The sequence below is a fragment of the Psittacula echo genome (genome assembly GCF_963264785.1).
Source record: "Psittacula echo genome assembly, chromosome: 3".
Lineage (NCBI taxonomy): Eukaryota > Metazoa > Chordata > Aves > Psittaciformes > Psittacidae > Psittacula > Psittacula echo.
This window is the reverse complement of record NC_137736.1, coordinates 5,321,084-5,346,205: the sequence shown is the minus strand read 5'-3', so window position 1 is coordinate 5,346,205 and position 25,122 is coordinate 5,321,084. Positions and strand designations below refer to the sequence as shown.

The 25,122-nt window shown below is 37.0% G+C and overlaps 1 protein-coding gene across 1 annotated transcript in view; it reads right to left on the bottom strand.

Annotated features, from left to right (window-relative positions):
* Window positions 1-25,122, bottom strand: part of EPHA6 (EPH receptor A6) — a gene marked incomplete at both ends in the record, with an annotated part of 464,979 nt that overhangs the window by 415,037 nt on the left and 24,820 nt on the right. The window contains one exon of the mRNA XM_080613276.1: window positions 10,079-10,143. Within this exon, the coding sequence (XP_080469402.1) occupies window positions 10,079-10,143 (65 nt within the window). The remainder of the gene's footprint in view (window positions 1-10,078; window positions 10,144-25,122) is intronic.

The following is a 25,122-nucleotide window of genomic DNA, read 5'->3' as shown; positions in this document are numbered from 1 at the left end:
AGCATACAGTCTTTCCATCCTTACAACTGTTAAAACTGTTGGTACCCATGTACCAACATAATTTGAAGCACCATCAGAACACAAGTGATTTACTGCAATTTCAAGGGGGAACTATGTGTGTGCTTAGCGTTTAAAAGTAACTTAGAGAATGCTTCAAGCTTGCAGATTTCTTTACAAATCGGTCAGTTTGCTGTAACTTCAAGAATTCATTCAATGTATTTAAACATCTGTGAAAGGTTCAAAAGTAAATATTTTGGGGGTTCTTTTGGTTTTGTTTGTTTGGGGTTTTTTATCTTCTTTTTCTGTTAACTCTAAGAGAAGGCTTCCAATTTAAGGTCAGACTATTGCAAATCCTTACAAATATTGTTTTCATTTTAATTAGACATAGAAGATGCACTTTTAGAAAACAGATTATTTCTGTCACTAGAAATTACTAGAAGTCTTGGCAGTTTGCCTAGTTCCCCTCAATTACTGAACAAAGCGTACGACTAAAAAGCAGCAATTGGTCACGAGACAGAGAAGCATCTTTTGCTGCTGCCACTTTTACCTTTCTCTCCTGGAAAAAAATATTTCTATGGCTTTTGAACAATCCAGAGAGATTGCTTTTCAGAATACCTAGCTATTTATCAACTACTTAAGCATTTATGAGGCCATTTCCTAAGCACACAGGAATTCCAAGGGTTTTTTTCCCAGGAGTTCAGTATAGCACTTCTTAAGTCTCTGAAAATACAATGGTTCAGATAAAGAGATGTTCAGTATGCATCTGTTATTTCCATAAATATTGCTTTTCTTCCACTTTCCTTTTAACCCTTCTTTTCCATGATTTAGTAATGAATGCAGCAATCAACTTCGCATTCTTTCCTTTGGCATTCCATGTGTAAGCACAGTGAAGACTGAATTATGTCAGAAAAATATTATATATAATTGGGAATGGATACGAGTGAATCTTTTGAATTTTGGAGTATTGACATGCTGGCAGAAACCACAAAAATTCTGTAATTCAACTCTTCTGACAATATACCCCATGCAACTTAAATGAATCGTTCCTTCTCCCTCAACCCTGCATGTTTTCCTTCTCAAAATACAATTTTCTACAGAAAAAAAAAAAGGCAAAAATGTGTTAATTTTCACTAAATTATACTTTTTTTCTTCTTCCTACTGCATTTTTTGGTAAGCCAAGATACTGTGAACTTCTGATATGGATGTGCAGCCTACAAAGACTTAAAAGTCTTTTTCACACACTGAGTATGCAGATGTGCAACCCATGTACCTACTGTAACTCCCAACCAATGCATTTTGAAAAAGCAATCCAGGATTTAGCATTCATTTTGTAGGACTGCACAACTGAAAAAGTTAAATGCTGACTATGCTCCACTACCTATCATGTTTCTCACACCTAGAATGAGAATATAAAACATAAGTACTGCAACTGCCACCCTGTGCCCTCTTTTGCTATACACATTGAAAAATAATACACTTCCTTTGTGCATTATAATATGCAAGATACACAAGATCAGCATCCTAAGAAAATAAAGCAAATAGCTTTATGTTTACTATTTAGCAGTTTCTGAGCATTGCACACATGAATTGCAACTAACCTAAGAGCAAACAATCTTTTCTAAGGGAAAAAAGGTTGGTATTTTAAATAGCCCTTCTCTGCATCAAAGATTACAAGACTGCCTGCTTTGTTTTCCCTTTCTTTATCATGTTCCTCATGCTACTCAAAAATGATCTAAAAAACCTGAAAAAACAGACTCCTTAATGATCATGAAAGCATATAGACAAGTAAGAAAACAAGGAGTACCTGGTGTGAGGTGTGAGTTGAAGAAGTCAGATCTTGGGCAAGAAAGAGCCAAACTCATTAAGTGTTGTACCATTTCTCTATTAAATGGATAGATTTGAATTTCAGCTATTGATTCAACATGGATTTTACCCCCTTTGGTATGTTTTATGTAAAATATTTGGATAGTTACAGAGAACGAAATGGAGATAGCAAACTCTTAGCTTGACATCCTAGTAAGAGGTCATCCTACTAGAAAACCAGTATGAAAAATGCTTCAGCTTTGCAGATGGCCCATAGTTCGAGTCATATACAGGAAATTTTGGCTTTCCTAGGAATGTATTTATATCCAATACTATTCAAATTAAACAGGAATCGAAGAATAACGCAAAAAGTATATGCAACATTACTACCATAAAGTTCACACTTGCCACGCAGTACACTACAACTACAATCAATTGGTTTTGGTTGAGCAGTTTAGAGACCACTTCTATTGCTTTATTATTACAGGTTACTATTTAAGTATATAGCTGTTCTATACTGAACCATTCAAATATGTTTATAATTCTCCTTCATTACATATACTTTCCTACAAATGGTTTGTTGGGGCTTTTGTTGTTTGGTTTGTTGTAGGCTTATAATTTGTTTAATTTACAGCAAATTCCACCTCATTGTTTAGGCTACTAATGCTTTAGGTCTGTCACTGCACAATGGGCAAGTACAAATGGGCCCTAATGTGTTTGCGATAACCAAGTAAGAACACAACAGTGTATTTGGCAATAACTATTCTCCGCGGAATCTGTAATTAGATGTTTCACACAAAACCAAATGAAAAATAAGCAGGATACTGCCCAAATGTATGCACAAAAATTGAGGAATGAGGGAGACAATATCTCTTTTTCACAGTGCCTTTTGTGAATTTAACCACTTCAGATGAAGCATGTTTTGGTAACCCTGCATCCGTCCAGGAGATACTCACATTCTCAGCACAGTCACAGCTACTTCTTTGGCCAACGTTTTCAAGTTATTTATGCAGGCAAATTAAGATTTGTGCCATATTAACAGGAAACACAGGCATAAACAAAAAATCAGGCTGCATCAAAAGGAGCATGACCAACAGGTCAAGAGAGGAGATCCTGCCCGTGACATGGTTTAGGGAGGCAGCCTTCTGGACTCCCACGGTGGCCCCAGCGTGGCCCCAGGACTTGCTGCTGTCCTCTGTAGCATTGAGCACCCCCCCTTGTCAGGTCTTCCCTGGCCCTTTCTGGCTGGGTTCTTCTTGCACTGCTCTCACACCACCACGGCACCGCTCCTGCCCTGCCTTGCCTTTGTCAGGCTGCGAGGGAGGTTTTTTCCAGCTCAACTGAAGGGTCTAAACTAAAGCAGACTAAAATTAACTAAACTAAGCTAAACTAAACCAAGACAATTAAAATAACTTTATTTCTAAATAAAACACTCTTTCCACCTGTAACCATTCTGATTTGTGTCTTTGAAAGTGCTTCTATTGATGAAATTCCCTTGGCATTTCAAGTAAATAATGGTCTCCTCATTGTACAACTCATTGTGAGTGTAGGGAATGAAATAGAATGGAATAAAATGGAATGGAATAGAACACAAGAGAATGGAATGGAATGGAACAGAATATCTGTGCTATCTTATACATACAGAATCACAGAATAGTTAGGGCTGGAAAGAACCTTAAGATCATCCAGTTCCAACACCGCTGCCATGAGCAGGTACACCTCACACTAAACCATGTCACCCAAGATTCTGTTCAACCTAGCGCAGAAAACTGCCTAGGATTGAGCATTCACAACTTTCTTGGCAACCCATTCCAGTGCCTCACCACCCTCTCAGTAAAGAATTTCTTCCTTACATCTAACCTGTACTGCCCCTGTTGCAGTTTTAACCCATTACCCCTTGTCCTGTCACTACAGTCCCTGATGAATAGTCCCTCCCCAGCATCCTTGTAGCCCCCCTTCAGATACTGGAAGGCTGCTCTGAGGTCTCCACGCAGCCTTCTCTTCTCCAGGCTGAACAGCCTCAACTTTCTCAGCCTATCTTCATACGGGAGGTGCTCCAGCCCCTGATCATCCTCGTGGCCCTCCTCTGGACTTGTTCCAACAGTTCCATGTCCTTTTTATGTTGAGGACATTGGAACTGTAGACAATACTCCAAGTGAGGCCTCACAAGTTGTTCATCGATTTAGATACAGTATGAGGCTGAGAAGGAAGAATCAGACAGTAGGAATCCTTTTTTAAACAGTGCTCTAATTAATTAATGGAACCAACAGCCAAGAGAATTACGGTTCCTCAATGTCTTTTAAAAATATCTATTTCAGTGAAACACTTGTTTCTGTGTAAACGCACTGGTGAGGCTTTAAATCTTACAGCCTCTGACAAAAATGCCAATCTGATGAATTATTCTTGCTGGTCATTAATAATTTAAATATCTACTGAGTTCTAACAGTTACAGTACTAAAGGTGAAGACTCAAAGTACTGATGATCTTGTAATTCACACTGCTACATGAGATGTTCAAATTATCATCATCCTTAAAAATCAATATTCAAGTGGCCAGGTAGGCTTGCAAACTGTATGTTTACAAATAGACATAACTTATGCCATTTCTATGCAAATCAAAACAACTGGGAACTACAGTGAGGAGCATTTATATTTCTGTACTAGGCATTTGATGTCATCTTTTGTAAAATGTAGTTCTTGGCTTTTAGATAACTGGATAATATGAAATGCAGAACTAAATTGTGGACACTGAGCATCACCATATATACCATTTACTCCCTACCTTTTCTTTATGATGCCATACTGCTACCTGAGCACGTTTAATGCACTAATATCACTTTCGGTTTGTGTATTAGTGTTTTTCACTATGCGCATCTTAGTCTTGTATCTCAGATGCTTGTGTTTTACTTGCTTATCTTCCTGTTTTTCAGCACTGTCACATTACTTTCTCTGTTCTCTCTTAACCACTTCCCCACTTTATACTACTCCTTACTATACTGTGTTGTTTACTGACAGTTTTACTAAAGGAAGGGGTGTAAGTTTCTCTCTTTCTTTAGAAGTGTTTTGTTTCCATGTGACTTCAACAGAAATCAGGAGAATTCTGAAAAAATAATCAATCCACTTCAGAAAATGCATAAATAAAAATCTTATGTATTGTGTAAGAATGTCCCCAGACATATTCCCAGGTCAAATCACCTTCAGATGTACTAGTTTAAAAGGGAAAGAGAAGATCGATGCTGCTACACTGGAAGAAATGTTTACACATTAGCACTGGATAACCTCAGTATCACCTCTGATGACAACGTGAAAAACGATTAGTGAGTACTGATGAAAACTAGCACCAAGCCATTCAAAAATATGTTACTATAAGCTATAATAGTATCTTCTAATTAGCTAAGAAGGAGTTAAGTCAATTGTTGACTGATGCATTAGTGTGAAGGATTATTCGAACAGAGAAGGTAAATAATCAGTCTGGTAGGCAAAAAAAAAGTAATAAATCAGTACTTTTGACCAATCCAGTCTCAACAAATTCACCACTGAGAAACAAAATCCCCACTAAAACTGTAAATTACTGAGAGTTATTTAAAAGCTTAAAAGATCCCCCAAACAAAGAAGATATTCAAAACAGAACGGCTTCTGTGGATAAATCAATAGGAAAATTACCAATTGACAAGAAAGCTGTTCAAAGAACTGTGGGAAATGCGATTAAAAGAGTTTTATCATTCACAAAGCCATCAAATAACTTAGAGGGCTTCTAGTAGGCTCTTTACTGCTGAGGCTATACATTGTGCCTACTGTGACAAGGTAAATTCTACAAGCCCCTCCCACGTGTAAATAAGTTCTCACAGCTTTGTTTTATGAGTCACCTTACCATTTTTTACACTGATTTTAAAATTATTTTGGAGTTTATGAAGTGGTCACACACAAGTTAAAATTTAGATTGATGGTAGAAGCACATGTTTTCATTATTAGTTTTCGTCTTTAATTAAGAAGACTTTACTCCAAATTAACATTTACTAAGTAGATTCAGCTCACGTGAAATAAGGCATTCTTAGAGGTTTGTAGGATGCTTATGGTAGAAGTTTTTCAGGAATAGACAGGCCCTTATGACAGTAGCCTCCAAACCAGAGCCCATGAGCAAACTTCACTCACAAAATTGTGTTACATTGTTTAATGTAATGGGAAATAAATATTTTAAGAAGTTACACCAAAGATAGAAGAAAAAAAAACCCGACAACTGGAGCTGCCCAAGGTATATAATTTTATTACCATTACCACTAGTGGACCAACACATTTCAGTTATACTTTTCAGTTTTTTCCTTTCCTCTCTAATGTTCAAAACCTTATTAATCACTCAAACCATGCTTAATCCCCTACAAAAACTGCCCTTCTAACAGGCACAGCACCACCTGCTGTCGTGAGAAAACCTAGCAAAATAATCCTGTCCCCAAGGTCAGCAAACTGACTTCAGCTGGAACCCTGGATGATGGCTCATATTAACTCAAGTAGTCTACCCACCAGGCCACATTTGCATTCTCTTTTCAAACCTATGAAGGGTTTCCTTCCCAATCCAAACCAACTTGTTCTACAATTTCAAGGTTATGGAGTGACAGTTTGTTGATTAAAGATCTACTTTCACCTCTTCGCGCATGCTTTTTCATAAATCAATCAGTCATTTTGAACTATAGCCCAAAGAACAGAGGAAGTATCAGATGTGTCCATTATTAAAGTAGAAATCTTAGACAGCCTATCACTGAGAAGCTAAATTAGAATTCAATCAACAAAAGCTGATCCTACTGACCTCAAAGATATTAATGTTTTATGCTGCATTTGTAGCTCTAAGCACTTAATTTATTACCTGTTCAAAATACAAGGAAAAAAAATCTGACAAGAAAATAAAGAAAACACATTTGCAAGAAAAATTATTGTATTCTCATGCTTCAGGAAGGTTGCACAAATAACTGGGGAGAAAATGAAAAACTAAAATCACATATTATATGACAAAGGAACGGATAACACAGTTGTCCATAACTCAACTTTGCAGCTAAATGATGGGATTGCATACAAATGCCACATAGAAAACTACTGTGTTGTATCTTTACTTGCTTGTAGCTACTTCTAGAGGTTACCAAAACTGCTGAAAGCTTGCAAACATTATTTTCTGAAACTACCATAAATAAGTCTGGGAGGTGAAGGTTCTGCCTATCTGAACAAAAATCTCTATCAATCAAACGCACAAACAAACCAAAACCTGCCATTCTCCTCCAAGAAAAGGGAAAATGCTGATGGACCAACCCATCACAGGACAGAATAGGTTCTTATTTCTACAGTGATAATCTCGATCACACAAATAATTAGGCTGTATTCTGAATTATATTAGAACAGATAAGTAACTTGGATTAGACAGGACTGTGGACATATAACATCTCTGATGTTTGTGTGAGATTTAGAAAGACAACAGTTTTACTGTTCTTTACTAGATCAGTAAGTATTATAGAAGTTATTAGATGATCCCAAAAGCACCGTTCTGCCTTACGTTTTAATAAGAATCAAATAATAATTAACATGAATATTGACCTTTTGTTGCAGAGACTACGTACAAAAGTGACATGAAGAAGCGCAGAAATGTCATATTCTGTTAATTACATGAGCACTTGTAAGCTCAGTTTTCTTGTTACCTTTGTGCAAGGTACAGAATCCCAGAATAAAACTGGGAAAGAAATAAACTATATCAAAACAGTTTAGAAATATATTCTAGTTTAGTTTTAACTTAGCATATTCAATATTTTATAAGCCAAAGTAATGTGACTTTTCATATTTAATAGCTTTATGCAATTCTTCACTTGTTTAAATATCTAAAGCAACGTGTACATTTGGTATATTTTAATACACTTTGCCAGAATGACACTAACTCTGAAAAATTAGCAATTATTGATTCTAATCAAAAGTTCTGCATAACTCTCCATGAGAGAAATAACGCTCATTTCATAAATAATTTGCCTCCACTATTTATTTGGGGGTTTCTGTTTGCTCATTCTTTCTGCACCATTTCAGAGGAGCATCACTGCCACGAGGTCCTACTGCTCACAGCAGCCTTTTGACCTAAGGCATTTTCCTTCATTCCACTGTGAGAAATGGAGGACCTTGTTTGCCTGCATATCCTGTCATCTCCTGCTGGGTGTCACCAATATCTTACAGTCTCTTTCTTAAATGGATCATGCGTCTCCAAATTATGGATTCTCATCTGTACAACTTCCCCAAAAGTCTGTTCAAAAAACTTACTTGTTTTAGTGCACATGAATCTTTATCCCATTTACAGCTCAGGCTAATTCATTAACAGTTTACACATATTTTCTCCCTGAGTTAAAAGTACACGTGCACTTCTCTTACCTATTTACCCAGCTCGACTCACAGTTTTCACTCTAGGCTCTTCTGCCCATTAAATTCCCTGGAAGCCTTATTCTGTATATTTTCCTCAAGCTACAAACCACATTTCTCCCACTTACTGATTCCAGCTACTTCTTTAACAACTAAATTGTACCTATTTGGGAAAACCCCTAATAACTGAATCCCAAGTACTGACTCAAATGTAAACTTCTATTCTGGTAAGCACAGCCAACTCCTAAAACACAGCAAAGGTCCTAAGATACCTGAAAACCTCTGTGTATTGCAAAACTAATGTTAGTTTTGCATATGACCAACCAAAATAGGTACGTTGCAATAGTAACATTTTAAATCAACTTTGATTTTGTGCTTGTTTATTTGTGACTGTTTTTATTGGAATAACTAAAGCTTTTAAGAATGCATAGAATAAATGAAATTACATCTTGTATGCTTTCCAAATGCCAATCTCCCTCTTCAATTCAGTGTCGCTCCTCACAGAGCTAGAGCAAAAAATTCCTCACATATACCATTTCTCATCATGGTATGTGACAGTATTTGCTTTATCTAGAATTTTGGAAGGAAATAAGACTTCAGAATTATAACTCAGACTGCATGAGCCTGCATGCCAAATGTAAAACATAGAAGTATCTGTAACACACTGAAATTTCATCTAGGAATATAAAGAACTGGAAAACTCTGAAAAAGAGTAATCCATAAAGTTGAAAATAGGCTGAGATTAGAAATGCCACATTGCTTTAAACCCCTGAGGGCAAAAACACAGGCAACATTTTATGGAAATGGATTATTAAGATTCTGAGGATAGACAGTTCCTACTTCCTTCTGGAACAGATCACAAGAAATAAAATAACTAAAAATACACAGGATTTTTCACTCAGAAAAACAGTATTTTCTGAGCTCATTTCAGAGAAGCAAGTAATTGTATGCCTCATACACAAGAATTTAGAGACAACGCCAGCTAATATAAAAAGAGGTGATAATCACAGCGACATCAGAACTAGAAGCCGATACAATAGGTGTTAAATGCGCCAGCATAATGTTATCTCACTTATAAAGTGAAACTACAAATGCCTCTGAAATTCTGTTAGGTGCATTACCTGGGTAGAAAGAGAAGATGGGTTTTGTCAGTGTAGCCACTGGGAAAGCACTGATGGCTGAAATTCAGAGAGTGAAAATGCTCCTCTTCTCCACCTGTGCCTCACCTGCCAAGCCATCTCCAAGTATACCAGATACCTCTATCACTCTGGGGCCCTGTACACAATGTCAAGTGCCTCCTGGCAATCTTTAGTTACAGCACAGCGAACCCATGTAAGACACTAAACTGGAAGAGAGAACTTCAAACTAGAATGGTCAATGCAGGGAAAAAAAGCCCCACAAAACTGTTCTTTAAATATTTAAACTGGTTTAATGATACTAACAAATCCATAATGTTCTTCTGATTTAGCCAACCTGATACCATTTTACCAGATGGTGAAGTCTACCTTAATCCTTACTTAAATTATTAAAGTTTTGTTTCAAGTTAAAATATCAAAAATTATTTCTCCTTTTATTTCACAAAAAAAAAAAAAGTGTAGTCCTAACATTCCTTTAGCACAGGAATTTTTAATATGGAACTTTATGATGTGTAACAGTGAGAATCAGATTTAAAGTAAGACATATTCTTAACACTCAGAAAAGCAAGAAAAGGGCATAATAATGCATACTCACATTATTTTTACATTTGTTATTCCTATTTACAGCACATGCTGCTCCAGTCATGAGAACTAAAATCATTCTGATTGCAAGAATATCCACCCAGGTATAACAGCCATTCACTTCCAGGGTGTCAGAATGCCAAAATCCAGACAATAAAACCAAAATGGTAAGTGACTTACCCCATTTAAAGGAAATGTTTTCCATCCTAGTTCTCCAAGAACAGCTGTAGTGTCAAGTAACACAACTGTAAATGGAAAAAGAAATGGTATGTTTGCAGTATTGCTTAGGTAGACACAGGCAACATCAAGTATTAAACAGGTTATGAATTGAATTAGCCATATTAGCCAAGTATGTCTGCTTAAAGCTATTAAAGCAAATAAAATGTCAGAGTATGAATAAAAGCAGAATCTAAACATTGAGGCTTTCATGGCTTACATTTCATTATCAAATGTCTCAGAAGATGTAACTCATAAACCCCCCCTAAAGCCTTTGCAAGAAATCACTGTAAAATCACAGTACATTAATGATGCTTAATCATTAAAAGGTGCCTGAACAGGTGTGAACATTTCTGCAATCGCTTGCCCAGAAATCTAGATTTACACATGGACTTGAAAGTTAAAGCATATAAATCAAAGAAAAACAGAGTTTCAAAAGTAAGATGTTTAAAAAGAAACCACAAACTTATCAGAAATAAAGCTATGCAATATACAAATTGTGTAATTCAGAAAGAAAACAGAAAGATTAAGAATTTCAGAGTTGATTTTTTAGCTGGAATATCACAATGCTGAAAGCAGATATGTATATTTTGAACCGCTTCTGTCTCATTAGCTTTGGTTTTTCAATATATGTTAAAAAGGATGTGCATTATTGTGCTTGTATACTACAAAATATTTCTGCACTATCTTAGTATGTTAAATTACATTGGCTTCATTTTTTCTTTTTCACTAATATTGCAAAAATTACAGCTCATAGTGTTAAGGAATCTAACTGCAAACTAAGTATTTAATACATGAGATATTGTACCTACATGTACTACTGCCCTCTAATGGAATTGTTTCATCTGACCCTCTAATTTAAGAACTGCAAATTTAGCATTTAAACATAAAATTAAGTATTGTATAGGGCCACTTACTTTAACTATCAAGTGGGTATGCTTTGAACGCTAAGTTCCTCCTTACAGCCCACAAATTCTAGTTCTTCCTTGGATGGTTAAATGATGGAGAAAAATGAAGCTATTAGTTTGGAACTTGACACCACTACCCATATGTTTGAGAGGGGTTATGCTGTTGTGCACTATCTTCCATCTCTTATCTGTCCAAAACATCAATGTACAGTTACCTATCATGTGTTTCTATAAAGCAGTACAGCAGCAATAGCAGAAGCCAGGTCATGGCTTTTTGCCTCATGGAAAAGGCACCTTGGCATGGGAACCATACGAGCTTGCCAGCTTATTAGAGGAAACCTGACCTAGCATCTTCCTTTGTCTTTCGTATTAGTGACAATTGGAGTTCCTCTCCATTTAACTGTATGTTGACTTTTAACCTGAAATTGAAATAGTCTTATCAGCAAATTTACAGTCAGGTACAAGCTCAACATTCACCAAATAAAAATTTAATGATTTATTTGAAGAAAGTAATGACATTTGAAAAAGGATATTGAACAAACGGCAGCATTCCGCTCTCCACTTCTCAGCCACTTCACCAGTTTATGAAGCTTTGTGAATAACTTGAAGATACACCTTTTTTTTTTTTACAAGCTCTATTTTACTTTCAAAAACAATAAAAAAAGAAATCACTATCTCCACTGAGACTACTGCTGCCTTCTGCTTACTTAAAAAGCTGAGATTTACAGCTGCTACAGTATTTTCTACATGCATCAGGCTACCATACACTTATTGAAGAGCCAAAAAAGCATCTGGCCTGTGAAGCAGCAGTTTCCAGTGTAAACCTTCCAGTTACAATGTACTGAGGATCTGTCAGCTCCAAAAGAATCAAGCCGCTGGGTTCAGCTATCCCCTTTCCATAGGGAAGAACAAATGCTCAGCTTGTTTCTGAGAATATTTCAGTTCCTCTTAAGAGTCTGATCTATTCTCTCCATCTCTCCTCCCCACCTCTCTCTAGCCAGCAGACTCCCTGTAAATATACTCGGTTTTCAGCTAAGGTTATACCTTGCTACTTAGGAAGTGCTATTCTGATACTTTAATTCCTTAAAACTTTTGTGGCAGCAGGACCATGATTTAATAAACATTGTCCAGGTATTCAAAAGCAATACTTCCACGGAACAGACCCGAAAATACAGCAAGGAAAAATAACTCATTTCTTCAGTGGAGATTCAATTAATTAATTTCTGGCCCAAATTAATCAAGTGCTACTTCAAAGCTCAAAGCTACACATTAAAAATTAAGAGCTAGAGTAAATTCATCACTGAAAGCATGCTAAGTTTAAATTTAGTTGAACCATAACCATAGAATCGCAGAATGGATTGGGCCGGAAGGGACCGTAAAGATCATCTAGTTCCAGCTTCTCTGCTATGGGGGGATATACGTTTACCAAATTAGTAAGTTTTGTTAAAATATGATTTTTGATACATTTTACATACCAAGCCTCTTGTATGTTTACATATGCTTGCGTATACCCACAAAATCTGTTAGAACTTCAAACCTGAGAATTCAAACCACCAAGCTACTAATCAGAATTAGGATGCTATCACCTTCATAGGATGCTATCACCTTTGGACTCTGAAATGAAAATCATGAAAGTTAACACAGTTTTTCCAACAGTACTTGCATTAAAAGACATGAAATTATTATCGATCAAAAATATGCAAATACTGGCAGACCAAGTAAACATTATAGCAAAGAAGTACAAACCCCAGTAAAGTGGTAAAATCATCAGGGCTGGCTATACAAATGAGGACACGAATAAAGTAATAAAATCTGCATACACTTCAGTGATTCGGAAATATCTACATGATAGACTTCAGCGTGGGACAGAGATACCCAAGCTATCTTTAAATGAGGTAATTAAGAAGCAGTCTATCCCCAGCAGCACAGACCTGATGGCAGACAAATTTACACTGCCAAGAAGCTTCCAACTCACAGCTCCCCAGCAAAAACATTTTTCTGCCAAAGAAACCCAGACTAAGAAGAATGCCCACATGGATACATCTGAAATTACAAACAGGAGTGAATGCTTCTCCTCTGACTGCAAACCAGTGAAAGTTTCAAGAGAACTGACAATTCACAGAATCATAGAATAGACAGAAAAGGACCTTAAGATCATCTAGTTCCAAACCCCTGCTATGAGCAGGGATGCCTCACCCTAGACTATGTCGCCCGAGGCTCTGTTCAGCCTGGCCTTAAACACTGCTAGGGATGGAGTGTTTTGCCATTGCAAAGAGGCTAAAAACAGATAATGGACACTACATGTCTGATGCTTAAAATGAGAAAATTCCCTGAAAAGCTAATGGAACCAGGAATGACCTTTGTCCCTCCATTTACTTATTTACTCCTTTATATGCCATAAAAAGTCCCCTCCTACGTTAGACTTCATGCACTACAGCCATCACAGACATTAGCTGCCAGCATAAGCAAAAGTATGTGTCTGGAACTGACATGAGGGGAAAAAAAAAAGCTGTAAATAAACTGTCTGCAACTAAGCAATGTTACTGACATTTCTGATATCCAATCTCCACCTTTAGCAGCCATTTCTTTTTGAGGCAAGATAGAATATAAAACTTGCAGAGTGAACAAGAGTGAAATAGTGGAGGTCTGCCACTACAAAGTCACGGCACAATTCAAAATTAACTCAAAGATGCTTTAAAATAAACTTTTTCGATAGAAAGAACTTAGATTCAGCACTTTCACGTCCTTCCTTAAAAAACTGAATTAACAGTACTGTAACTTGCCCAACAATAATATATGAAATTAAGCATACAGCAGCAGACGTATTAAAGTGCCCTGTTCATACTTAGAATTTAAGTGTTTATCTTTGTTTTCTAGTACATACTTTAATAGCGATTCCATTATTATAACTCATTATGACATACTGAGCTCCAGTTTCCTTTTTTTTCTGGACATATCTGACACCACTATTATTAGACTTTACAACTGAAATTAATCTTTTCAGAGGTTTTGCCTGGTCCTGAGAGAACTGTTTTATTTAACGTTATGACGAGCAGAACTCCAAGGACAGTGTGGAATTTTAATTCTAATTCCAAAACGCTGTTCTGAAGACGAACTCTACAATCTTGTCTGCACAACCAAGGACAAAGCTCCCCAAGCATTCATTTCCCCAGTTTCTTTTCTTTCTTTCCACATCTTCAGGCAGACTGCCCTAACACTTTTAAATGAATAAAGGGTTGTGGCCAATCATATGGAATCATAGTCCAACATCAGAATAGGCCACGAGATAACCCAGCTTGATCTCCTGCTCGTTGCAAACTAATACATTCCACAGTTACAGCTATGGTGGGCAAGCCAAAGATTTGTAAGGAAAAATAGACTGACAACCAACCATTAATTTCTGAAGGCAACACTAGTAACTCAGGGAGCTGCAGAAAAATTGGATCACCTGCACTATCCTGAAATAATTCCTTCCAAACATATATATTAAGACAAAGAACTCTGCCTATTTTTATATCCTGTTTATATATCTGAGGTCACATTAACCTATTTTTGACTGCAGCACAGCACTCACAGGCTGGTAAGTCTACTAAGCTCACTGTCCTTTTCATCGTTATTTTTCAGTTTGGGTTGCATTTTTGTTCTTGAATGTACAAAGATCCATTTGTTTATATTAAAACAAGTTGTACTTTTAAGAGCTGACCTTTACAAAGTGATAAGGGCTGTTCCCTGTCCACACACCATCTTTCTTTACTTGTCTATTGTCAGCCATTGATTTGATATTTATTTCCATGTTACTAATGAAAAATGTTGACTGGTTAGAATTCAGGATTTTGAACCTCAAAGTCTGTGATTTCACGGTCACTAAAAACTACTTTGAGGTTTCTCAGACCTCAGGGTTTTTTTTAAAGCCATTTACTAAAAAATTTGATAAGCTTTTAACTGTCAGAAGACTTTGTGATATTTTACCATACTATACAAAATCTAAACATATTACCTGTGTGGCTTGTCTGCCTGAGGAAGACAGAAAGAAGAGAGAAATATGCAAGTGCCCTTTGGCGATTAACATGTAATCAACTGGGATGCTTGGGATTTTTCAGTAGGTTTGCTTTCCATAAAACAAAGGAACTGGCGCTCATTAAATAAGTGCCAATTGAATCCTTTTCCATAATTTCCATTATTTTGCATGCAACAGCTATCTGGTTTAGGCGAGATTAATGAGACGCAGTAATAAAGCACGAGGAGCACCTGACTAGATAGCAATTCTGCTGGGAAAGTATATAGGAGTCACAACAAATCATACAGTAAACAAAGTAACACCAACACTGTTTGACTGAGATAAACAGGATTATAGCCAGCAAAATACATAAAGTAATCCTTCCTCTCTCTTCAGCATTTGTAAGAATTTTATGTTAGACTTCAGGAAAATCCTTACTACCCCTACAGTTGTAAAGAAGAAGGATAGCTGTGACTAATTGGGAAGCTAGGGAATCTCCACAGTGGGAGGCTTTCAAGACAGTGTAAACACTGTCAGACCTGGTTTCTACATAATCTCATGTTGCCTTGGGGCAAGGGAGGTAAATGACTTCTCAAATCCTCTCCAATACAGTGATTTTTATAAAAATCTAGTTACCTGGTTAATGGTGCTTCCCTTTTCAAATCAGTACTCTAACACCTACGCTCTTCCAATATTCTTGAATTCCCAAAGTCCCAAAACTCATTAAATTTACCATCAGTAGCCCAGAGATCTCCTCAGCCAATTCTTTCAGGATTCTTGGAAGAGAGCTACTTAGGCCAGATGGGGAGTATTTCATATTCTTCATGTTATGTGAGTAAATCACTGATTTCTAATTTTCTCAAGTCTGAACACCTTATTTTCTGCGTCTTTCTAGAATAGTTCAATACCATTCACATGAACATTTTTATCTATAATAAAAGAGAGAAATTCCCATTATCCTGAGTGTAGTGACACTCGGGCTTTTACCTAATATATTCACCTCCTATTTACAATTTTTCCGTACTTCATATTTTCTAATGTGTACTTATTTCCACATATATCCTCTCTTTCCATTAATTATTACAAGTGTTCGTACTTCTAGCTTCTGCTTTCACATTACCTAATGTAACACCTATTTACCTAACATGTCTCATGTAGGTCGAACTGTTGCCTAAAACTGGCCTTTTTTTATTGATCATTGATTAGCCAATCAAGAATTTGAAAAACATATTTCCACTTTCCACTGTTTCATTTTCACATTCGAGCACTCGCACAAACATGTGATTAGAATTCAACTCTAATGAACGAGAACTGGTCAGAATAATTTTTCATGTACAAAATGCAACATCCCATTCATGATAAATTCACCTTCTCAGCCCTGAGAGTTTGCAACATTATTAGACTGGCTGCTTTATGTTTTATGTTGGATAACTGCCCGTCTTTTAACTTGGTGGCGTTTTACTCCAAGTTACATGAGGTCTCCGGTGAGCACCTTCAAAAACTAATTCCCCCCACAGCACAATTTTTCTTTCCATGCATTGCATACAGATGCTTAAGGGACAACTTACCCTAGTTCCTAATTTGATTCACTTATCTGTTTCAGTCTTACTGTTCCCTACTACCACCTGGATAGATGTAATTTCAAATCCTGTGGCTCTGAGCTAACAAGATTAAAATAAACAGTGATTCTTTTTACATAAAATGCCACTACCTACCTTTTTTATTCAACCTTTTTCCCTACAAAACCTTACTGCCTATTTCTTAGCAAAATCATTTTTTAAATTAAATTAAAATTTATGCTCTTTGCTGTATCATTTTATGCTTTCCTACACTTTCATAGTGCTCCTGCTATTTCAGAGCCAATATAATTATCCTTTCCGTATCTTACGTCCAAACATATATGTTCTCCTGAGAGTGGAAGGCTGCGGTAATCCTGCTGCTCCATCTCTAACCAAAATGCAAGCCAATATTTTCTTACCAAAAGCTTCAGTTTTACATTATTCTTTTTCACATTGCCTTTCTTCCATTCTCACTTGAAAAAAATCAACATGAATCCCTTTATTATTACCAGCATTGTCAACCATTGCAGAGCCCTCAGAGTAACTTCGCTGCATTAAAGGGTTAAACAGAAAAATCTAGATGAAGCTGTGATTTATTATCTTCTTGTGCTTTTTTGGTGGAAGACTTTACTGAATTTGGATTATTAAATGTATATTTTTATTCAACTGTACCATGTAAATAAGCAAGTAAACCAAACGGTGCTCCTGCTACCGAAAAATCACACAGACACCACACTGAGAGATCTAATTTATGTAATTATTTAAAACGAAAGAGTAAACCTTGAACCTACTGAGAGAACTGATGGAGGCAGAAGCAATTGATTCCAACTGTATCTTTGGTACCATTATTCCACATACTGTCAAACCCCTCAGGGTAGTGAAAAAGAAAGGAGCAACTAATGGAACCTTGGAACGAAATGGTATTTCACGCGAACAATTAAGTGGATAGGACATATCACTTTTGCAAGCTTATGCGTTCCTTTCTGTTTGCAATTCATTTGCCAAAAGTTTGTATTTTCAGCTTCACATACTTTTCAGCAATCAGAGTCTATGAAGGTAGAAGGAAGAAATAAGCCACTAGCTTCACAAACCAACTGTTATTTTTATATTCATTGTTCATGCTAACTGATCCCTGACCACATCATCACATCATTTGAGAAGAACAAGTCGTGAACACCATACATAATTATATCTGTGCATCAACGACTTATATGAACATCCACTCAACTTATATTTACTAACAAGAATGCAATTTTACAATTATTTCCAAATAACAAGGCATGTAGACATGGTAGAATGAAAAAAAACCCTCACATTCTAAGCAAAGAACCTAATGTGTGTTTCAGCACCTCCAAAGGATTTCAAAACCAAAACGGTAATCCGAGTTAAACCCAACAGTACTTGACACTCACAACTCTGCAAGTAGGCTTAATTCATTTTATGACTTCTACAGCACAAAAAGGTTAAAGTCATCTACCAGCATCTTTTAAGACTTCATAAATTGTCTACTTCATGTCTAAACCTTCTTTATCTAGAAATAAATGTTAAAATTATCATGCTCACTTTTGACAGATAGTCACAAAAGTCTGCCCTTCCAGGGAAAGCCTTTGGCTTTCACAGTCAGCGAACAATAGACACTGGTCGTTATGTATTATTTCAATAATAAAAAAACATAATTAGAACAAATAGCCAGCTAGTTACCTATTGCTCGTTACCTACTGTGGCTTTAGTATTGTTAACACTTATGTTTCTGGCATCAGGATTTAAGAAAAGTGGTAAGTCTGTGGCTACTTGTCACTTAAAGGCTGACAAACTTTAAGTTAACTTCAGTGTCTGAAGTATCCAAGCGCAAATATTTCTCATTCGAACAAGCATATGTATTTCCTTCCTTATGTCACTTTACTGTAAAATAAGCAATCTCAATACTATAAACACCTATCAAAATGCTCTGATAAGCAATTATTATAATTTACAATTTATAACTCATACACAGCCCATTGAACATATACCTATCACTCCTCTACTTTAAATAACATTTTTCATACTTACTTTTTTTTATTTCAGGATCAGGAAATATCTGAAATATTGGACAAATTTAAACATCTGTTTTATAAAGTTGAAGCTTAAGACATAGTATGATAAAAAAACCTGAAACAGACTTATTTCCTTGAAACAAGAATCCCCACACCAAAAAAAAAAGTAGTAAAATATTATGTTCTGGGTTTATTTCCATTATTTTTGTTGCCTGGTTTTAATAACATTAAGCATTTAATAGCATTAGAATAGTGTTAAAATACTTCTTAACAAAAAATCCCAAACAAACAAAGCAACAAAGAAACAAAATAGAACTGATTAATTATGAAAATTGGTCAATTATGCCTAGATGCTTTCATTTAAAAGAAGGGGTTTTTCTGTTTAGACAACATGTAATAGGCAGAGCTCATTCCTGAAGTACTGTCAGTACAATTAAAATAGATACCATTTGGCCAACTGTTAGCCTTTGCAATTATTTAAGTCAACGTGTGATATGTTTATGGCAGCTTTCTGTGCTAAATATCTTGTGAAAAAACTTATTTCTCTGGTGTAAAAGAAGCAACAAACACATGAATAAAGGAAAGAGAAAATACCTTTTCTGCTGTTTTACAATAGGACTGAGAAAAAGATTGCCTGCATGATGACCTCCAACAGGAGTGCAACTAGACTAGAGATTCTCCACACCGATGCATCCATCCATGCTTTAATGGTTTTTCTGCACATACATATATGACCACTATCATGGTAAATGTCTCTCTAAAGCAACTTATGAAGGACAGAAATCTTTAAATGGTTATTCTACTAGGATAACACTTTCTTTCTTCAACATCAGTGTGCTGTCTTATCACACAACTTTAACTCGTTTTCATAATACAAATATTCCGAAGAAAGAGGAGAAATTAAACAATTTATGAGTCACAGGCATGTGACACCAGTCAGTAAAAGGTAAGGCAGGTTCCATGTTTCATTTCATGAATACCAGGGGGAGCCTTGGAAATCAACCCAATACATTCAGTAGCACCAAACAAACCCAGCATGTAGAAAATCTGTCAGTACACAAATACATGACAATCTCTGCACCAAAATCTTTCTGGGATAATAGTCACAATCACAAATTTCACACAATTAGATCTTAACTGCATATTCTACCACTTGGCATGCTGGTTTGCCCTAAGACACCTGTAAATATTATGTATATTGAGGTCAAACATACATGCTTGCTTCTCTAGTGGGAGTCTTACTCACAAGCTTGAGAAAAAAATACAATTCCTGAAGTAAAAAGCATATTCACATCTAAAAGAAATGGGTTTACTTCAGAAACAGATGAACAGCCAAGCTCTCCTTAGGTAACTGTGGAATTGAGAATGAATAGGTAATATCCTACCTCTCCTAGCCTGTAACACAGACTTTTCCCTGAGAGCAGTGTCAAAGTGACTTCAAAATTGTTTAATTGAACAATGCACTTCCAAACAGGGGAGCAAGACAGGAGGAGGCTCCCAAATCCATAGATCATCCAGAAGGGATGAATTCCTATGTTTGTTAATGCACCAGAAGGGGCTAGCAATGCAATACCAGCCCTGCAGGACAGGCAGTGAACACAGAACTGAAGAATAAGTCCTGGTAGGTAGAAGCAGACTGCTATAATGGACTTCTCACAAAGAATTAAGATGGGAAAATAGGAGCATTTGGTACCAGGGAAACAGTGTGTTCTTAACTATTGACTCAGCTTTCATTTCAAAGATACTCCTCTTCAGCAGGGATTGCTGTTAAAATGAAGTGAAATAAATTAATGCTGTTTGCAGGTCCAGAAAATAGCACCAGAGCTTGTTTATTTCACATAGCTGTACTATTTTCCTAACCTTTTGGTTTCATGTGTGAGATACAAGAAGGTCAAGAGATAGCCCTGATAAAAACAGAAGACACAAAATTATGATAGGATCCCTATGTAATAATTTCATTCCAACTTAAAAAAGCTAATTGATATTCAATTCACCAACACGTTCATGTCAACAGCAGACTATTGGGCAGGTTTTTCTAAATGAACATGACTACCTGACAGTTTTGTTAGCTCTGTTTATTAATCTATCGACATTAGGGAAATTAGAAACAAGTGAAATTCAGACAAACAGATTTATCTGTCTTTGCACTGGTAAAGTATATACTACTTGTGTGTTGAAGTCAATCCTATTAGATTGGGACTCCGGTTGTGGAATCATAGAATAGTTAGGACTGGAAAGGACCTTAAGATCATCTGGTTCCAACCCCCCTGCCATGGGCAGGGACATCATGATGATTTAATGTTCTCCACTTTGCTGTTAACCTCCCTCTTCAAGAGACATAGAAACTTCCCATAGGAGTTCAAGAGGATAATAAAACCCACCCAAGGCATCCAATTCCTTCTTGCACTGCCATTGATCGAAAGACCTAGCCTCTCTATTAGTAAATATGAAATAGTATTGCAGGTTTGTTGCCTTTTCCCCAAGCATAACTAGGAAGGTTGATACAAAAGCACCTTTCAACCTGGTCATCTGTTTCTTTTCAAGTGGAGTGAGAACCAGAATCAACACAGACTTTTCCACAACAGTCCCATTATAGAAAGAATTTTTGACGAGAACAGCTGACAAAGTGACAAATGGGGACTGCGAAGACAGATGGCCACTGCTTACTCAAGTAGTTACTTAATAACCATAATGAAAAATTAGCTCTTTGGTGACTCCAAGGAACAGAATAGACAGATGTTAGAAGTACAAAGGCTGAAGCAACTAAAGAGTTCGTGCTTGACTGGCAACACAGCCCCGTAAAGAGCTGTTCGAGCTCTAGCTCAAGAACTGAGGCAAGGGACCAGTTCAGGCTTTTTGGAAGGGCCCTTGAAGGCATTCTCACAGATGCAGAGCTGCAGAGCATGCTGCTTCTGACTGGCGGAGAGCAAGAATCAGGAGTCTGAAACGCTGACATTCAGGCAAATCCACTAGACCAGATTGCTCAAAGCCCCATCCAACCTGGCCTTGAACACTGCCAGGGATGGGGCAGCCACAGCTTCTCTGGGAAGCCTGCTCCAGTGTCTCACCACTCTCACAGTAAAGAACTTCTTTCTAATAGCTAATATAAATCTACCCTCTGTCATCTTAAAACCATTCCCATCTTTTACTGCTTCTGTAGTTCAGCATAACCTCTTAAGTCCAGGCAGCTAAATAAGAGTTTACCTACATTCAATCCGTACTTTTACATCATAAAATGAAACAAGGCCATTCCTATTTTGTAGTCAGAAAAAAATACAGAAAGCAAAGAGTTCATAGAGCCCACAAATGGCACATCTTGACTACCTTGCTTTCCCAAACTAACAATAATGCTAACAATGTCCGTATGAAGTGGCACAGAGGGTGGAAAAGCATAGCTGTTCAATCCCCATCTGAACCACCACTCAGAATTTATCCACAAATCATATAAATGAGCTTCCAAAAGTGACAGGACATACATTATTATGCATTACAGATCTATGCCAATGCTATATAAGCAGCATGAAGTCAATATTTCATACTCTAATAAAAAGATATGCTCCCTGATCTTGCTAATGACCTAAGAAAGCAAGTGACATACAGGTGATAGGGGAGGGCTATCAAACCTACATTTGTATTTTTCCTGCTTGTTAAAGGTGATGTGATTAGTGATGATTTTAGCTGTCAGCAGTTAAGGCAAGCCATCAGTATAGCCACAAGCTGTAAGCATAACAAAACAGAAGCAGTCATGACTTTCAAAGGTGACAATGCTCTCAATCAAAATGATCAGTTTTTCTCCTTTGCTTCCTGAAGTTGCATCTCATTTGCTTGATAAGTTATCGACTTTAAAAGTCAAATATTTAATATAGTTGGCTGTACTGCTGTAGTTTAAAAATGGCCATGATGTACAGAAAAAGAGTTTAGCAGAACTCATGTGCAAAGAATTATCCAGGAAGGGGCAACAAAGGCAAATCAGAAAACATGAGGTTAACATTTGTCCATATTGAATGCTTTCTTTTTTTTTTTAATGCAGAGCCTCAAAAATACACCCAAGTAAATGCAACTTACTAGAAGAAGAGCTGTTCCACTCCTGACATATATTCCCAGAGACATCCCAGGTTTATATTCACAATGATAAAATGTTTCTTATCTTCTTTGATTAAACATCCACACAGCCAGCCAGTTTAATGTTTTTCAGCTTTGTAATTCTCTCTTTCACTGCATCAGTCTGTCACTTCTTCCACTGGGTCATCATTTATAATTTATGGTGTCAAGCACCAAGCTCTCACAGCATGAGCATTTTACAGGTGCTAGGTCAGGCTGTCAAGCTAAAGTACATGCTAATAATGGGTAGCTTTGAAAATCTTGGTCTCTTTACTTACAGTGGAACATCAGCATGAAGGCTCAATTGTTTTTACAAAATAATCAGGTTTGCAATACTTTCAACATTCTCAACAGCTAAATATACAACATCCCGTCATTTACTTGACAGGAAAGAAGTTTTGACTATCTAACCAAAGATCAAATTGCTTTAAAAGATTGGACATCATGGAGTACTCACCTCTCCTACAGGCAGACTTTGAGCTCTGAATGCTATATACTTTTAATGCACATACATGGAGATTAACTTTCAAAGATAACTCAAGAGCATAAAATGGATCTGAGAATGCCATCATTCACGCAGCAAACTGTTGTGCCTGGTCTGCTGAATAACTGGTCTAACATTTAACAGTATATAGTTGCCCTGTTTTTTCCTTCTGTGACTATATGATAAGCTAAATGAATAGAAACTTTTCTTCTGATTTCACATCAAGAAGAGAAAGCAAAAAGATAACTTCTTCCATATTATTTTAGGGGGTTTTTTTTGCAGATTTTCTAGAGTGCAAGAGGTGATTTGGATATGATGCAGGGAACATTTTTTAATCTATTTCTTCCTAGTCCACAGCTCTTTAAATGCCAGCAGAAGAAAAGATGAAGTTGGAACCTAACAGCATAGTACTAATACTTTTTTAAAGATAATTAACCAGAAAACCCTTCATTCTAAAACAGTGTGAAGTAAACACAGTCACTTCTGATATGACTGAAAACAGACTTTTAGGTAACAAGGGGTTGTCATGCATAACACGCATGAAGGTGGAATGCACTGTGAGACTTCCACTGCCCTGAAATGAACAGTCTTGTATAGCACTGCATCGCTAGGGCTGGAATTGCAGTAGCACTCTCTGTGACTTATTTACTTCAAAGCACCGCTTTGAAAGGCTACTTCAGACTTAAGTGCCTGTTATACAACCCACCGATGCAAGAGGAATGTCACTGAGGATCACTGAGGATCGCTGGAGCGCTGCCAAGGGGCTTTGAAGGCAATGCCAAATATAGCCCATATAATACTACATCCACACTGTTACTGCAGAATACAGAACTTGGATATTTGAATGATTATTGCACAGGTAACAGCTGAATTAAAATTTGAATTATACCTTTTCTTTTCAAAAGCTGTGGGATTTTCTCCTCTTTTGACATTCTGTCTGAAATGTTTGAGCCCAGAAAATGTGAGAATATGACAAAGAGCACAACAACTGAAAAGATGTATTACTCTACTAAAGGAAAAATAGGGGATAACTTAAAACTTACTCTTCGCTACTATCTGAAGACAATAATATAGGGAAAATGTTCAGTTTGTCTGGGAAGGTGTCATGGTTTAATCCCGGCTGGCAACTAAGTACCACCCAGCCACCCATGCTCCCCTCCTGCTGTGGGATACAAAACAGAACTGAAAAAAGGTAAAACCCATGGACTGAAATAACAACAGTTTAATAATTGAAGTAAAATATACTAGTAACAACAACAATAATAACGGGGGGGGGGGGGGGGGGAGGATAAAACAAACAAAAAAATCCCTACCCAAGTGATGCACAATACAATAGCTCAGCATCCACTGACCAATACCGAGCCCAACTCCAGCAGCAATCAGTCCTCTCTGGGTAACTCCCCCTAGTTTATATACATCATGACGTCCTGTGGTATGGAATACCCTTTGGCTATTTTGGGTCAGGTGTCCTGTCTCTGCTCCTTCCTGGCTTCTTATGCCCCTCCTCACTGGCAGAGCATGAGAAACTGCAAAGACCTTCATTTTAAATAAGGACTACTCATCAGGAACAAGTGAAACACCAGAGTATTCTTCTTCTCAGACTAAAATCAAAACATAGCACTGTACCAGCTACTAGGAAAAAAATTAACTGTATCCCAGCTAAAACCAGGACATAAGTCTATCCAGTATATCAGAGAACTGTAGAACTACAGAATCACAGAATGGTTCGGGTTGGAAAGGACCTTCAGATCATCCAGTTCCATCCCCCCTGCCATGGGCAGGGACACCTCACACTAGACCGGGTTGCTCAAAGCCCCATCCAGCCTAGCCTTGAATGCTTCCAGGGATGGGGCATCCACAACTACTCCGGGCAACAGCTGGCTTTCTGGGCAGCAAATACACATTACCAGCTCAGATCCAATTTTT